At 37.1% G+C, this 16,150-nt stretch overlaps 1 protein-coding gene across 1 annotated transcript in view; it reads right to left on the bottom strand.

Annotated features, from left to right (window-relative positions):
* The window catches only part of LOC127217081 (melanoma inhibitory activity protein 2-like), a 153,163-nt gene that overhangs the window by 132,808 nt on the left and 4,205 nt on the right, over positions 1-16,150 (bottom strand). Inside the window, 9 exon segments of the mRNA XM_051177917.1 lie at positions 356-402; positions 948-1,017; positions 1,223-1,288; positions 1,290-1,334; positions 8,732-8,854; positions 10,013-10,021; positions 13,109-13,204; positions 14,513-14,584; positions 15,778-15,888. Coding sequence (XP_051033874.1) covers positions 356-402; positions 948-1,017; positions 1,223-1,288; positions 1,290-1,334; positions 8,732-8,854; positions 10,013-10,021; positions 13,109-13,204; positions 14,513-14,584; positions 15,778-15,888 — 639 coding nt within the window.

Here is a 16,150-nt window from a genome sequence, read left to right on the forward strand (position 1 = left end):
AAAGTTGATATAAAAAAAGAAATTGATAAGGAAATCCTAGGGGATGGAGAGATAGTACACTGGCTGCTCTTCCAGTGGACCTGAATTTAAGTCTCTACACGCACATGGCAGCTCACGACTGTCTGTAGCTCCAGTTCCAGGGAATCTCAAACCCTCATAAAAACAAGCATACTGCCAAACCACCAATGCACAGAAAATTAATACATCAAAAAAAAAGAACATTCTAATCATTTATCATATAACCTTATACAAAAAATTAAAGCAATCTTTAAATTAGTTACTAAGGACACACAGATTTCATGTCTGCTGTAGGTCCTGCTCCTTCTCATCTAGATTTTTACATACTAATACAAACCTCAGTAGCATATATTAGCTTCCTCAAAGCTCCCTTAGGCTGATTACCTACAGTGAAAAATAAAACCATACTTAGTGAACACATCCAAATGAATACATTACTTCTTTATCTAGTCTTGCAACCCCTCTTCTGGCCAAAATTAAATAATTTGAGGCTGAGCTTACTTGCTCTTGACTCTAATTCCAACATTTCACAGCTAAGACAAGGGGATTCCCATGAGTATAAGGCCAGCCTGGACTCCAAAGTGAATTCCAGGCCAGCTTGACCTACAGCAAGATGTTGTCTCAGTAAAAAGAGTAATTAAAATAAAAATAATAATTTATATAAGGTAGAGTGATCTACACTCAGGAAGATAGACAGTGTACTACAGAGACCCAACAAGAACTGAATATTTACCTAAACAGTGTCCATGGACTTAACTATGCTTAGATTCTTATGGCATTACAGCATCCAGGTTAATTAGTCAACCGTGGCTTCAACACTAAAATTATTAATGAACCATGGCTCCAAGTTAAGTACTATTAAACATAAATAGAATTTATGTTTCTTCTATTATAAAATAAAAATGAAAAATACAAATATTTTATATTACTATACCTTACTATAGTTCCCCTTTTGTTATGGAACTTAAGAGCTGTGTTGTTATAATGGAGAAATATAGGCTATAGAGAAGAACAAAAGAGAATAAGTCTACAACTCTGAAGAGGTAAAGAAAGATTTACACGAAAGACTAGCTAAATAAGGTGGAAAGGGAGTGTGGTATTTCATGAAGATAGACAAAATGTGCCAAGTCTAAGTATATGAGGAGCTCGATACACATGTGGAATGAAGAGGAAACAAGGAATCAGTCGCCACAAGTCAGTGCACGTTATTCTCTAAGTCATTGTTCACTTCTACATCCAGATTACCATCATCAGTTACATCTTCCCCCAAGCACAGAATTCCAGTCTTTCATCCTTAGCAGGCTCTCCATCAGAGACTGGATATTGAGTAAAAAGAGAAAACAAAAAGAGAAGGTAATGACTCATGATAATAGCTTTACAATTTAGAACTTAACTCATCTGAAATTCAATCCTGAGCCAATGAGATGGCTCGGCAGGTAAAAGCATCTGCCACTTAGACTGATAATCTGAGTTTAATCCCCAGAACCCACATGGTAGGAAAATTGCCTCCCAAAATTTGTCTTCTGAACTCCATACCCACATCATGGAATGCACATACCTGACACCTACATACACAAGTAAATTTTTAAATATTATAATTTTTTAAATCAATCCCCATAAATAAATCCTTTTGTACCCTAAGTATCTGTCTGCAATTGAGATATGTAAACAGTTGCTTTTATCTTCTAACTCTACATTTAGGGACTATTAATCCTGAAAAACTAACTTGCTGAACATGGTACATCTTTTACCCCACCACTCAGAAGGAATAGGCAGGCAGATCTATGTGAGATGGGAGCCAGCCTGATATAATAAAGTGAGTTCTGGTAAGAAAAAACTACCTCTTGAAACACTGTATGCAAAAATAAATATTATGGATATTATGGTAGGGAGGGATGGAGGAAGGGGAGGTAGTGAGGGAAGGAAGGAATGAAGGAAGGATGAAGAGAAAAAGGAAAAGAAAGAAGAGAAAACAAAATCAAATACAGTGTTTTATAATGGTTCATTCTTGTTAACTACAAAGCAATAAAATATTTTCTTTTGTGTGTATCATACACACATGGGTATGCAGGTGCACATACAGCTGCAAGAGCATGAGGCAAGAAGATGCAAGTGTCTTCTTCCATCATACTCTACCTTACTGCCTGGAGACAGGACCTCTCATGGAATAAGAACTCCACTATCTCAAAAGCATGGCTGCTCAACAGGCTCTAATCTCCACTGTCTCTGTCCCCTGTGCGGGGCTCTCAGGCATGGGCAGCCATGCTCTTCTTATGTGGGTGCTTAGAATTCAAACTCAAGACCTTATGTTTGCAGACCAAGTGCACTAACCCACTAAACCATCTCCCCACTCCCTAAAATACTTTCTTTTGACATTCTTTATATTTTTTACTAATTTACAGTTGGACTGGAGAGATAGCTGAGCAATTTGGGACTTGTTACTCTACTAAAGCATCTAAGCTCTTTTCCCAGCACCCACATCAGATGGGTAACTTGTAACTCCAGCTCCAGGACATCCAGTGGTCTCTTCTGGCCTCTGTGGGAAGCATGCAGTGGCCAATAACATATGGAATGGGATAAATGTTGTGTGGTGTTTCATCTATCTCCGAGACATACAAAAGCTATAAAAAGATTCATACAAATCTATGAAAAGATCATAGACATCTTTGGCACTGCACTCAAATGCACATTCCTATACATGGGCACATACAAATACACACCAATTAAAAAATTAACATCTCTGGCTGGAGAGATGGCTCAGCTGTTAAGAGCAGATATTATCTTGACAAAGGCCCAAATTCAATCTCACTACCCATAGCTAGCATTTCTCAACTCCCTGTAACCTCAGCTGCAGGGACTACAAACTTTCTGGTTTCTGAGGGCCAAAAAACTCACATGATTATACCCACAAAAATTAAACTACAGATTCTTGATTTATACAAGGAAGTAACTAGCTGGAGAGTCCAACTGAGACAAACAAAGACACGTTGTAAAATATTTTGAAGGAGTACTGGAAGACCATCAACTGATTTTTTTGCTGCTGTTGATATTTCTTTTTTTTTTCTTTTTTTTTTTTTTTTTTTTTTTTTTTTTTTTTTTTTGTGAAATCCGCCTATATCTGAGAGTCCACTCTGAGTTCCTGCCGCCGGCAAGATCCTTGACCCCTAAAGCAGGGCCTCTGCTAAAGAAAGAGGCCTCAGCTGGAGAGTCCCAGTTTCCAGTGAGATCAGACTATCATGCAGAAACTTCCCAAGTTTCAGCTCAGCCTCTGTCCTCCTCCCCCAGCCATTGACTAGAGCCATTGGCTAGTGGCATCTTCTACATTATCCTCAGCCCTGACCCCATCCCTGGGTCCCTGTCTGTGGAGAGACTTCCTATAGAGCTTGGACTACCCAGAGATATAGATATTGACTCACTGACCACAAAATCCCACTGGGGAAGTATCATAGAGAGAGGGGAGACCCCACCAACACCTACTGGAAGAAGCTATGAGAAGACGGCAATACAAGAAAACACGTAACAACAGAAAGACAAGCATGAAACCACCAGAATCTAAGGAATCTACACCAACTAGAATGGAACACAACAACAAAGCAGAGGAAGCAGAAGGGAACAACTTAAAAATTTCTGTCATAAAAATGATAGAGGCCCTCAAAGAAGATGTGAGAAAAATCCCTTAAGGAAATGGAGAAAAAACAAACAAACAAAAAGTGGAAGAAATGAACAAATTCCTTAAGGAAAGCAAAGAAAGTACTGAAAGCCGCCAAAAAAAAAAAAATAAGCAGGTGAATGAAATGGTTCAAGACCGAAAACTAAAATAGAGAAAATAAAGGCAACACAAACTGAGGGAATGCTGGAAATAGAAAAACTGGGCAAAAAATCAGGAACTACAGGCACAAGCATAACCAATAGAATTCGAGAGATGGAACAGAGAATCTCAGGTACAGAAGATAAACTAGAAGAAATAGATTCATTGACCAATGAAAATCATAAATCCAACAAATCCTTAACAAAAAACATACAGGAAATGTTGGACACCGTGAAAAGACCAAACCTAAGAATAATAGGCATAGAGTAAGGTGAAGAAGCCCAGCTCAAGATGGTGAAAGCATATTCAACAAAATCATCGAGGAAAACTTTTCCAAATTTGAAGAAGGACATGCCCATGAAAGTACAAGAAGCATACCGAACCCCAAATAGGCTGGACCAAAGAAAAAAGACCCCTCCCATATAATAATCAAAACACCTAGCATAAAGAATAAAGAATATTAACGCAGTGAAGGAAAAAGGACAGGTAACATATAAAGGCAGACCTATCAAAAATACACCTGACTTCTCCATGGAAACCCTCAAGGCCAGAAGATCCTGGATAGATGTTCTTTAATATTAAGATAACACAGAATGCCAGTCTTGGCTACTCCTATCCAGCAAAACTCTCAATCACTATAGATGGAGAAAACAAGATATTTAATGACAAAACGAGATTTTCCCAAAACTTGTCTACAAATCCAGCCATACTGAGAAATTATTGGAAGGTAAACTCCAGCCCAAGGAAGGTAACTACGCCCCACAAAAATGTAGACAACAGATAATCCAACTACACCAGAAACAAAGGGTAAAGTAGAACTAATATATTCAAAATACCACTGCCAACAACAAACCTAAATCAAGCAAGCATCAACAATCAATGGTCCTTACTCACGCTCAACATTAATGTCCTTAACGCACCAATAAAAAGACACAGGCTAACAGAATTGATATGAAGACAGAATCCATCCTTCTGCTGCATACAAGAAACACATCTAAGATTCAAAGGTAGACATTACCTCAGGGTAAAGGGTTGGGAAAAGATATTCCAATCAAATGGAACCAAGAAGCAAGCAAGCATAGCTATCCTAATATCTAACAAGTTAGGCTTCAAACCAAAATTAATCAAACAAGATGAAGACGGTCATTTCGTATTCATCGTAGGGAAATCCATCAACACAAAGTCTCAGTTCTGAACATCTATGCCCATAATACAAAGGCACCAACATTTGAAAAAGAAACGCTACTAAAACTCAAACTTCATATAACACCTCACACACTTACAGTGGGAGACTTCCAATATACCACTCTCAACACTAGACAGGACCACCAATCAGAAACTCAACACAGAAACAAAAGAACTAACAGAAGTTATGTCTCAACTGGGATTAACAGACATCTATAGAACATTCCATCCAAAGAAAAAAGAATATACTTTCTTCTCTGCTCCACATAGAACCTTCTCTAAAATCGACCACATACTAGGTGACATAACAAACCTCAACAGATACAAGAGAATAGGAATAGTCCCCTGTATCTTATCAGACCACCATGCTTTAAAATTGGAATTCAACAACAACACAAATAGCAGAAAACCTGCAAACTCAAGGAAACTGAACAATGTGCAATTGTACCACTCCTAGGTCAAAGAGGAAATAAACAAAAAAATTAAGGACTTTATGATATTCAACGAGAATGAGGACACAACATACCCGAACTTATGGGACACCTTGAAAGCATTGCTACGAGGGATGTTCATTGCACTAAGTGCCCATATGAAGAAAACAAAGGATAGTCACATAAGAGAATTAACAGCACAACTGTAAGCCTTAGAACAGAGAGAAGTGAACTCACCCGTAGAAGTAGATGCCAGGAAATAATCAACTTGATGGCTGAAATCAACAAAATAGAAACCAGGAAAACAATACAAAAAAAAAAATCAATGCAACGAAGAGTTGGTTTTCTGAGAAAATCAACAAGATAGACAAACCTTTATCCAAATTAACGAAAAAGCAAACCTTTATCCAAATTAACGAAAAAGCAGAGAGAGAATATGCAAATTAACAAAATCAGAAACGAAAAGGGGGAATATAACAACAGAGGAAATGCAGATAATTTTCAGGTAATACTTTGAAAATCTGCATTCCACAAAAATTGAAATTCAAAGGAAATGGACAAATTTCTGGATAATTATAACTTACCAAAATTAAATTAAGAACAGAAAAACAACTTAAATAGACCTAAAACCTGCAAAGAAATAGAAGCAGTCATCGAAAGCCTTCCAACCAAAAAAGTCCAGAGCCAGATGGATTCAGTGCAGAATTCTACCAAACACTAAAGGAAGAACTAATACCACTACTCCTCAAACTATTCCACAAAATAGAAACAGAAGGTTCATTGCCAAACTCTGTTTATGAGGCTACAATAACCTTGGTACCCAAGCCTCACAAAGTCACAACTAGAAAGAAAACTACAGACCAATATCCCTGATGAACATCAATGCAAAAATACTCAATAAAATACTGGCAAACTGAATTCAAGAATACATCAGAGAAATCATACTCCGTGACCAGTAGGCTTCATCCCTGGAATGCAGGATGGTTTATCATACAAAAATCTATCAAGGTGATCCACCATATAAACAAACAGAAAAAGAAAAACCATATGATTATCTCCCCTAGATGCTGAAAATTCTTTCTACAAAATTCAACACCTTTTCATGATAAAGGTCTTGGAGAGGTCAGGGATAATAGGGACATACCTAAACATAGTATGAACCATATACAGCAAACCAACTGCCAAAATCAAACTGAATGGAGAGAAACTTAAGCCAATTCCTATAAAATCAAGAACAAGACAAAGCTGCCCTCTCTCTCCATATCTCTTCAATATCATACTAGATGTTCTAGCTAATGCTATAAGACAACAAAAGCAGATCAGCGGGATCCAATTTGAAAAGGAAGAACTCAAACTGTCTCAATTTGGAGATGATATGATAGTTTATATAAGCAACCCAATACACTCTACCAGGGAACTCCTACAGCTGATAAACACCTTCAGAAAATTAGCAGTATACAAGATAAACTCAAAAAAATAACAATAGCCCTACTTTTTTCAGACGACAAAGAGACAGAGAAAGAAATTGAGAAGCATCACCCTTTACAATAGCCACAAGCAACATAAAGAATCTTGGTGTAATGCTTACCAAACAAATAAAAGACCTATATAACAAGAACATTGTGGCTCTAAAAGAAAGAAATTAAGAAAGACACCAGAAAATTGAAAGATCTCCCATGCTCTTGAACAGGTGGGATAAACATAGTAAAAATGGCAATCTTACCAAAAGCAATCTACAGATTCAATGTAATCCCCATTAATATCCCCCCACAATTCTTCACTGACCTTGAAATGATAATAATCAACTTTATATGGAAAAACAAAAGACACAGGATAGCCAAAACAACCATATACAATATAAGAACTTCAGGAGGCATCATCATTCCTGATTTTTAACTCTACTACAGAGCTATAGTTCTGACAACAGCCTGTTATTGGCATAAAAATGACAGGCAGATCAATGGAATGGAATTGAAAATCCTGATATTAACCCACACACCTAATGAACACCTGATTTTCGACAAAACAGCTAAAATTATACAATGGGGTGCAGACAGCATTTTCAACAAATGGTGCTGGCACAATTGGATGAGGGTGTGTAGAAGACTGCAGACAGACCCATGTCTGTCACAAAACTAAAGCCCAAATTGATCTAAGACCTCAATCCAGCCACACTGAACCTCTTAGAAGAGAAAGTAGGAGGTATCCTTGAACATAACTCCATTGGCACAGACCCTGAGAAAAACAATTAATAAGGGACCTCTTCAAACTTAGAAGCTTATGTAAGGCAAAGGACACAGTGGACAAGACCAAATGGCTGCCCACAAGAATGGGAAAAGATTTTTCACCAATCCTGTATCCGACAAAGGGCAAATTTTAGAACTCAAGAAACTAGTCAACATAACACCAAATAACCCTATTAAAAAATGGGTTACAGAATGAAGAAAGAATTCTCAACAGAGGAAATCAAAAAGGCTGAAAGACACTTAAGAAAATGTTCCACATCCTTAGCTATCAGGGAAATGCAAATCAAAACATCTTTGACATACCATCTTACTCCTGCCACAATGGATAAATTAGAAACACCAATGATGACTCATGTTGGAGAGGATGTGGAGAAATGGGAACACTCCTCCACTGCTGGTGGATAGAGTGCATGTGAGAGGGCAGAGAGGGAGAGGGAACTGGGATGGACATGTAAAATAATAAATTAAATTAAAAAAATGCTTTGACTCCAAAATTTAAGCTCAAGGACAAGTTACTGGGGAAAAGGATTTCTATTTTTGTTTCCACAGAAAATGAAAAGATGTGGATTCCTTCCAGACTAATGTGGTTTCATAAAGCCAGACTGCCTGAAACAGAGTACCAGGTGATCCTACATTCAAAACAGCTGGACAAAGCATACTTACAGACTACAGCCAGGATTTCTGCATCTTCTTGGAATTACCTTGTCAGAGCCCCTTACTAGCAGGAAGTAGTTTGGAAAGAATGATGCCCAAATTCCCAAATATTGTCTAATGTTTGTTTTCATTTAAATGGAATTGGTTATATAAAATAACAAAAAGGTAAAAATCATTATTTTATTTCTTTATTCATGAACACTAGGCTAAAATACTGGCGAACAAAGACATGGGTGTTAACATATATATTACAAATCTGTGTATGTTCTAGAAGCATTTGAAATGTAACAAAAAGACACAATAGCAAATAAAAGCTGTTAAAATTATTTGAATTTACAATTAAGCATAAAATTGTGACCAACTAGTGACTAAACCCAACAAGCCATTACCTTGATCTGATTTTCCTTAACCTTTAGGAGTTGCTCTGCCTGTACGTTGGATACTTCGATTGCTATTTTCTGTTTATTGAGTTGATTCATTTGTTCTTTCATGACTTTAGCTTCTTCTAAATACTGACAGGAAAACAATAACAACGATGTGAAAGATAGCACAATGTTTAGAAGAATTTTTTCAATATCATTAAAAGATACTAAATGTGTTATTAAATGATATTTAAAAAAGATAGGGTTGCTACTTAAATAGGGACTCAGATGTGGTTCCTTTTTATAAAGAACTTTCAAAGCAGAAGACTATAAAATAAGAAATATTCTTCAATTGATTTACAAGGAAAATTTTAATCAAGTACACGATTTTGACACATACTTGTATGAAAAATCTAGTCAATTCTTTCTATCTTTGTACCCTAAAATACTCTGGTACATCTCATTGCTTTTGTTTGATTGTTTTGTTTTCCCAATAGAGGTTTCTCTGTGTTGCTTTGGATCCTGTCCTAGAACCTACTCTGTAGACCAGGCTGGCCTGGAACTCACAGCAGAGATACACCTGCCTCTGCCTCCCAGGTGTTGGAAAAAAGGTATGTGACCACCAATGCCCAAGTATATATATATATATATATATATATATATATATATATATATATATAATCTGATATATATATATATTCTGAATATATATAAAATATATATATATTCTGCAGATAATCTGAGCCTGAACTGCACTGTGAGTTCCAGTTTAGCCTGGTATACATGGTAGGACTTTGAAGTGAGGATGACTCAGTTTTTATTATAGTAAGGACAATCAACACAGGAGTCCTCACCACAATGTTTTCTAAAACCTGAGATGATAGACCAAAGATGTGAAAGGAGAAGGCATCAACCCCAAAAGAAAATGGACAAACAGAAGGAACACATGTGAGACCAAACAATCCACAGACAATAGAAGAAACATAAGCCAGTTAGAAAATCCTAAATAAGGTGACTTGACACAATCCAGAGAGGCTCATGATTGAAAGCAGTAGTATAAGGAGGAATGGAAACCAAAGGGAAGAATTAGGGAACTGGAGAGACAGTAGAGTAGTTAAAAGCACATACTGCTCTTGCAGAGGACCCACACTCAATTCCCTGCACCTGCACTGAGTAGCTCACAGGTGCCTGTAATTCTATATGATCTAATGTCCTCCTCTAGTCCCTACACATGCCTGAACATATACACACATACCAACACACAAGTGTACACATGCTCCTGATATCTCTCCTATTACCTCCCTGTACCTGTCTTCTCTCAAACATGCATATACACATCACATTTTCTGCCACTCATCTCGTTTTTTTCATTTATGCATACATATAGCTGAATGTTTCATCCCTACTGGCAAGCTTCAAAGTGCTGTAAGGTGTTATGCATACAGCAGTCCAAACATATTCATCAATGTCACCTACCTGTGAAGCACACAAGCTGAAATAACAACCCAGCAGCAAGATGTGGCTTATGGTACCACAGTAGCATAAGTGTTATTAAAGTAGCAACCACTTTCTAATTGGATTTAAGGCCAACCAGCTCAATGAGATGACATGTTATCCAGCACAGCAATGCACACCTTTCACCTCAGTGCTCAGGAGGCAGATGCAGGGGAATTCTGTGAATCAAAGTCATCCTGATCTACATAGGGAGCTCGAGGATAGACAGAATTACTTAGAGATTCTTTCTAAAAAAATAAACTGGACCATCCCTGACACTATTAAGGCCTCTAGTCACTACACACAATTACACATATGTATCCACGTGAACAAATGAATACACACACACACACACACACACACACACACACACTCAATGAATCAGGTAGTCGTCAATATCACTTATATGGAAGGGCTTTAAAGTTAGTCTCTCCAATATTTCTTGGATTGCTATTTGGTCACAGAAGGCCTTACCCTCCCTGAGAAGCAGAAAGGGGATAGGGTGGGGTTTGGTGGGGGTTATAGGGGTGAATGGGAACATGGGGAACTGGGATTGACATGTAAAACATTTTTTCAAATTTAAATAAAAGAAAAAAAAACAAAATTTAAATTGTCACAATAAATAGTTCTAGTAACCCACAGTTTCAAGAGTTTCCAGAATGTAAGAATCCAACATATTAATGAAACCCTATGTGACACATCATCACACAATCTCAGAGAGCCAGAGACAACAGAAAGATAATGTTCGAGAAGAAAAAAAAGGGCAGCAAGCAAAGAAGGTCCCATAATCAACACATCATTCAAGTTTCAAAACCAAACATGGAAAGGGAAGACAATGCAGCAATATCAAAATTTTATTTAAAAAAAAAAATGCAGCACAGCAGAAAGATCTCCTGGTTTGAGACCTGCATGAGATTATAGTGAGTTCCAGAACAGCCAAGACTATTCACAGAGAAACCCTGTCACACTAACAACAACAAAAGCAGAATCAAAACACCAAGAAGTGCAAATAAGTATTGAAATATCAGAAACATGAAAGAGAACAAGGAGTTAGAGCAATTTCTCAGTGGTTAATACCATGCACTGTTCTCCAAGAGGTCCTGAGTTCAGTTCCCAGCACCTATATCGGGCTCATCACAGCCACTTATAACTCCAAGTACAGGAGATTCAACATCCTTCCCTGGCCTTTCAGAGCACCTTAATCATGAACACAAATGCACACAAATATAACATGCACAAAATTAAAAAAAATAATAATTAATTTTAAAATAAAATCTTTTTAAAAATGGAAAAATAAGACCTTTACAGCTATGCAATTGCCTTTTAAAATTACCTACTGTACCTTATTATCTGAAAGATAAACAAGTTAATTAATCACAAATGTTCTCTTTGAAACAGGAAACAGAACATTTAAGATAAGGAAACAAGAATCCTTGGCTGCTGAGTGAACTGTAGTATCAGGACAAAAATGCCCAGTAGATCTATAGAACACATTTTTCTTTTTCTTTGTTTTCTCTTTCTCTTTCCTTCCTTTCTTCCTTCCTTCCTTCCTTCCTTCCTTCTCCTTTCTTTCCTTCTTGGAGACATGGTTCCTCTGGCTATCCAGCATCTCATTCTGTAGACCCGGCTGGGCTCAAAGTCACAGAAATCCACCTGCTTCTGTTCACAGTGCTGGGATAAATAGGTATGTGACACCACTGCCACTCATTACACATTCTTATTGGACTAGGAGAATCTAAGATTCCAAGAAAAATGGCCCCCAGAAGAAAATGAAGGAGTCCAAGAGTATCTATGGTTATTTCACGAGACCTGAATTTGGTTCCCCTTACAGACCATGTTGGGGATCTGATGCTTGTGGCCTCCAAAGGTACCTGCACTTGTGTGCACATATCTACAATCAAGTTACACACATGCATATAATTAAAATAAAAAATAGAAGAGGAAAAATCTGGCAGTAGGCACACACATAACTTTGAACCCAGCAATTAGGAGACTGAGTACCTCAGTAAGTTCCAGGTCACCCTGAATTTCAATACAAGACACTCTCAAAAAAAAATAACAATAATGACAATAATAGAATTGTAAATGAACAAATTAGCCAACGTAGTTGAGTGATTGGCATTTCCATTGAGATAGAGTACAAATATCCATTACAGGAAGCCAAGTAGTAAAATAAAACGTCGGGCAACTCAGGATATATAGTCAAGTCAGACAGACTACTATTCAGAGATCCATAATACTGTAAGAAGAAAATGTAATTTGGGAAGATAGTAAAAGCGTTTCCACAAGAGGAAAAGGACAGTATGTCTGTAACAAGTAAAGGTAAGGACAAACAACATGTCATACCTGTGCACAGTCAAAGTCTCACACCACACCCCCACAAACACCCCCATCTCAATATGCACACTATAGAAAGGAAGGAAAAGAGAGACAGCAAGGGAGGGAAAGGAAGGAAGAAAAGAGACAGAGGGGAAGGGGCCTGGGACCTGGGAAGACAAACAGATTTATGACAACAGCAGCGAGAGCATGTGTGGGTTAGTGTCTAGGAGAGAGGAGGGTGAGGATAAAAGGTAAGATTTCACTTTACATTACCCAAGAACTCCTCCCTCCTCTAGCACCCCAATTGGTAATCTGTTAACTCTTACTGCAGTCTTTATTGTGAGGAATCCTGTTAGCCGATGTCTCCTGTGAGAGTAAAAATTCTGACTGCCTTCTATCAGGGGAGAAGACAGATGGAAGAACACACTTTTAAATCCTTTATGGGAGTCTGCAGGGGAGACTTCCTGCTCTCATAAGCTTACTCATTCACTACACAACTCCACACATGGTTCATTTGTGAGTACCCACAACATCAAAGGCTATATTCATATCTAAAAAAAAAATATCTGTAGTCTACAAACCTGGCCGCACGCTTTCCTGACGTTGAGAATTTTCATTCAAGGTATCTGTTATTACTCCTTTAAGTCGTTCTTTATTTATTTCAAATATTCTTAGTGTGGTTTTGGCCTAAGTAAGAGAAATACACCGTTTATAACAATTAAGCAGAAAGCCCCCTGATTATGTCTTTTCTGAAGAACATAAAATGTAAGCAAAAGCCAAAACATTCCACTATTTACAGCAGAGGCAGTATCAACACTACTTTGATAGACAAAGTCATTTGCCACATGACTTTGAACAAATTATTGAACCTTCCATGTACAATGCAGACCATTTTGTTAACTACTGAAATAGAAAAGAACAATTATTAGTTACAGAATTATTGGTTTATTTAGCGGCTTACTTAAAACACTGCTTTACTGCCTATTTGCCAAACATGGCTTCACTTGCTACCAGGAAGGGAATAACCTGGAGAAATAGCTGAAAGAATGGATTGTCACCCGTAGCAACCTGCTACTGCCATGTACACTTCAGAAAAATTTGCTTGCTTGCCTGCCCACTTTGTGATTTTAGAAAAGAAACTCTAACTAGAATTGAAGGCTTTCTGGAGGTCTCAGGAGGACAGTCCACTGGTGACCTCTCTCTTCCATGCTCACTAGTGTAGGAGTAGATATTAGAGAAAGACCCCACCCCTTACACTTTGTCTCCTGACCTAAACTTTATACAGCAGGAAGCAAATCTATTTATTATTGATACATGTTACACAACTTCAAGAGTGCTCAGATACATTCCTAGGTTAAATATATCTAGAGGAAAATGAATTTCAATCAAAGTAACACATTAAAACAAATGCATATTTAAGATTGGCTACATTTCAAATACTAACAATATTTTATTACCTAATGTGATGGCTGTTTGGTTATCAATGATAACTGGAATTAACTAAAACCCAAGGAAGCTGTGAGTACTGTTTCTAAATTAAATAATTTCAAGTGGCAAGACCCACATTTAATCTGGATCTTTTGAGGTGGGAAGATCCACCTATATTCCGGGCTATACCTTCTGGCAGCAGCCTATCTAAAGGACATGGAAGAGGAAGCTTGCTGGTCCTCACCCTCACTGGCATTACAGCCTACTTCTTTGGTATTCCAGTGTATACTGAGTATCAGGTGAGATATCCAGCCTCATGGACTGAGAAAGTGCTGGATTCTTGGACTCTCTGTTGGTAGACTGACATTGCTGGTCTGAGTGGAACACAGCCTGGAAATCGCTTTAATAAATACCCAATATATAGATAGATATCTATTTAGATAGATAGATAGATGACATCTCATAAGTTCTGTTCCTCTAAAAAACTCTGACAAATATACCTAATAATAATATGAAACATAAATGGTCTTCAGAAGTGACAGACTAATTTATTTCAACTTAACTTACTTCAGCTAGCTGTGATTTGACAGACTGTGATTCATCTGCTAGAGACTGGATCATTTTTGAAAGGTCACTCATCTGAAAAGACAGTATCAGTCAGTAAGTATTTAATAAGTCCATTTTGCTCCAAGACAACATGCATTAGTGAGGTACATTGTTAATTTACTGTTAATAAAAGGGAGAGGCCAGATAAGGAGGCCTTGTCAGCTTGCATTCCAAGTGCTCACAAGGATTTTAAAAATTATGTAATCACATGATGTCCTTACAAAAGCAATACATCATAGAACTTTTCAGGTTTAAGGTGAACCCACTAATTCGTATGTTAAATAATCTCACACACATCAAGATTTTGCTTAATCCAGAATTTAAAGTAAAATAAATGAGATATATATATATATATATATTATATATGTCATATATTTTTCACTATGAATATTCAAGTTATATTCTTTATGGTTACTTCCAACGTAAATATTGAAATTTTCCATTTAAAATAACAAGCGAGCCAAGTGTGGGGGTGCACACTTGTAACCCCAGCTCTTAAGAGGCACAGGCAGGAAGGTCATGAGTTTTAGGCCAGCCTCACTTATACATACAGGACTATATTCTAATACTATGTCAATGAATATAAACAATAAGAATACAGGAATATGCACAAGCCACTCATCATAACATCTAAAAGTAAAAGTTTGATGGGAGGTGTTGGCACATGCCTTTAATCCCAGAAAACAGGAGGCAGAGGGGAGGTGGATCTTTGTGAGTTCCAGGCCAGCCTGGTCTGCATAGTGAGTTTCACAACAGCCAGAACTATTACATGGAGAAATCCTGTCTTGAAAAAACAAAACATAACAACAAATAAATAAAGGAGGTGAAAAGATCAGATCAGATGTGAAAATTTTTGTTCTCATATTATTCTACATCATTTTTTTCTTTTGATTTTTCAAGACAGGGTTTTTCTGTGTCACTTTGGAACCTTCCTGGAACTCATTCAGTAGAGCAGGCTGGCCTCAAACTCACTGAGATCTGCCTGCCTCTGCCTCCAGAGTGCTAAGATTAAAGGCATTTGTCAAGAATGCCCAGCCTGCATTCCATTTTTTATATACATGAGTTTCTTTACATTTCAGGGCAGGATAGCTTGGAACTGTTGTTTCTTCCTCCCAAGTGCTCGTATTATAAGTTTGTGCCACTATGGTTGGCTCACATATAATATTTTAATCAATATTTAATTTATAGGTAAGATTCATAATTCTCTTGGAATATATAAGACTCACCAATTCCTCTTCTTCATGATGTTTAGATCTCTCTTCTTCTAGTTTCTTCTCTATAAGTAATATTTCTTCTTCAAGTTTAGATTTATCTCTTTCTAGATTTTTATAAGTTGCCTAAAATAGAAAGCTAACTTAAACAAGCCAAACATAAGAATTTTTAGTTAGGGTAAAAATCAGATGAGTGTAGGGTAAAAATCAGATGAGTATATCAAATTTATAAACACTTTATACATTTTTTCATTTTCTCAAATATTAAAATAACAACAGGTTTAACAGTTGCCAGCAACTTCTATAAAAAAAGTGTAAGTATTTTAGGTGCACACCAGTTAACCACGGAAAACAATGAATACCCACTGAAGGAATTAAAACAGTTGCA

The sequence above is a fragment of the Phodopus roborovskii genome, unplaced genomic scaffold (genome assembly GCF_943737965.1).
Source record: "Phodopus roborovskii unplaced genomic scaffold, PHOROB, whole genome shotgun sequence".
Taxonomy (NCBI): Eukaryota; Metazoa; Chordata; class Mammalia; order Rodentia; family Cricetidae; genus Phodopus; species Phodopus roborovskii.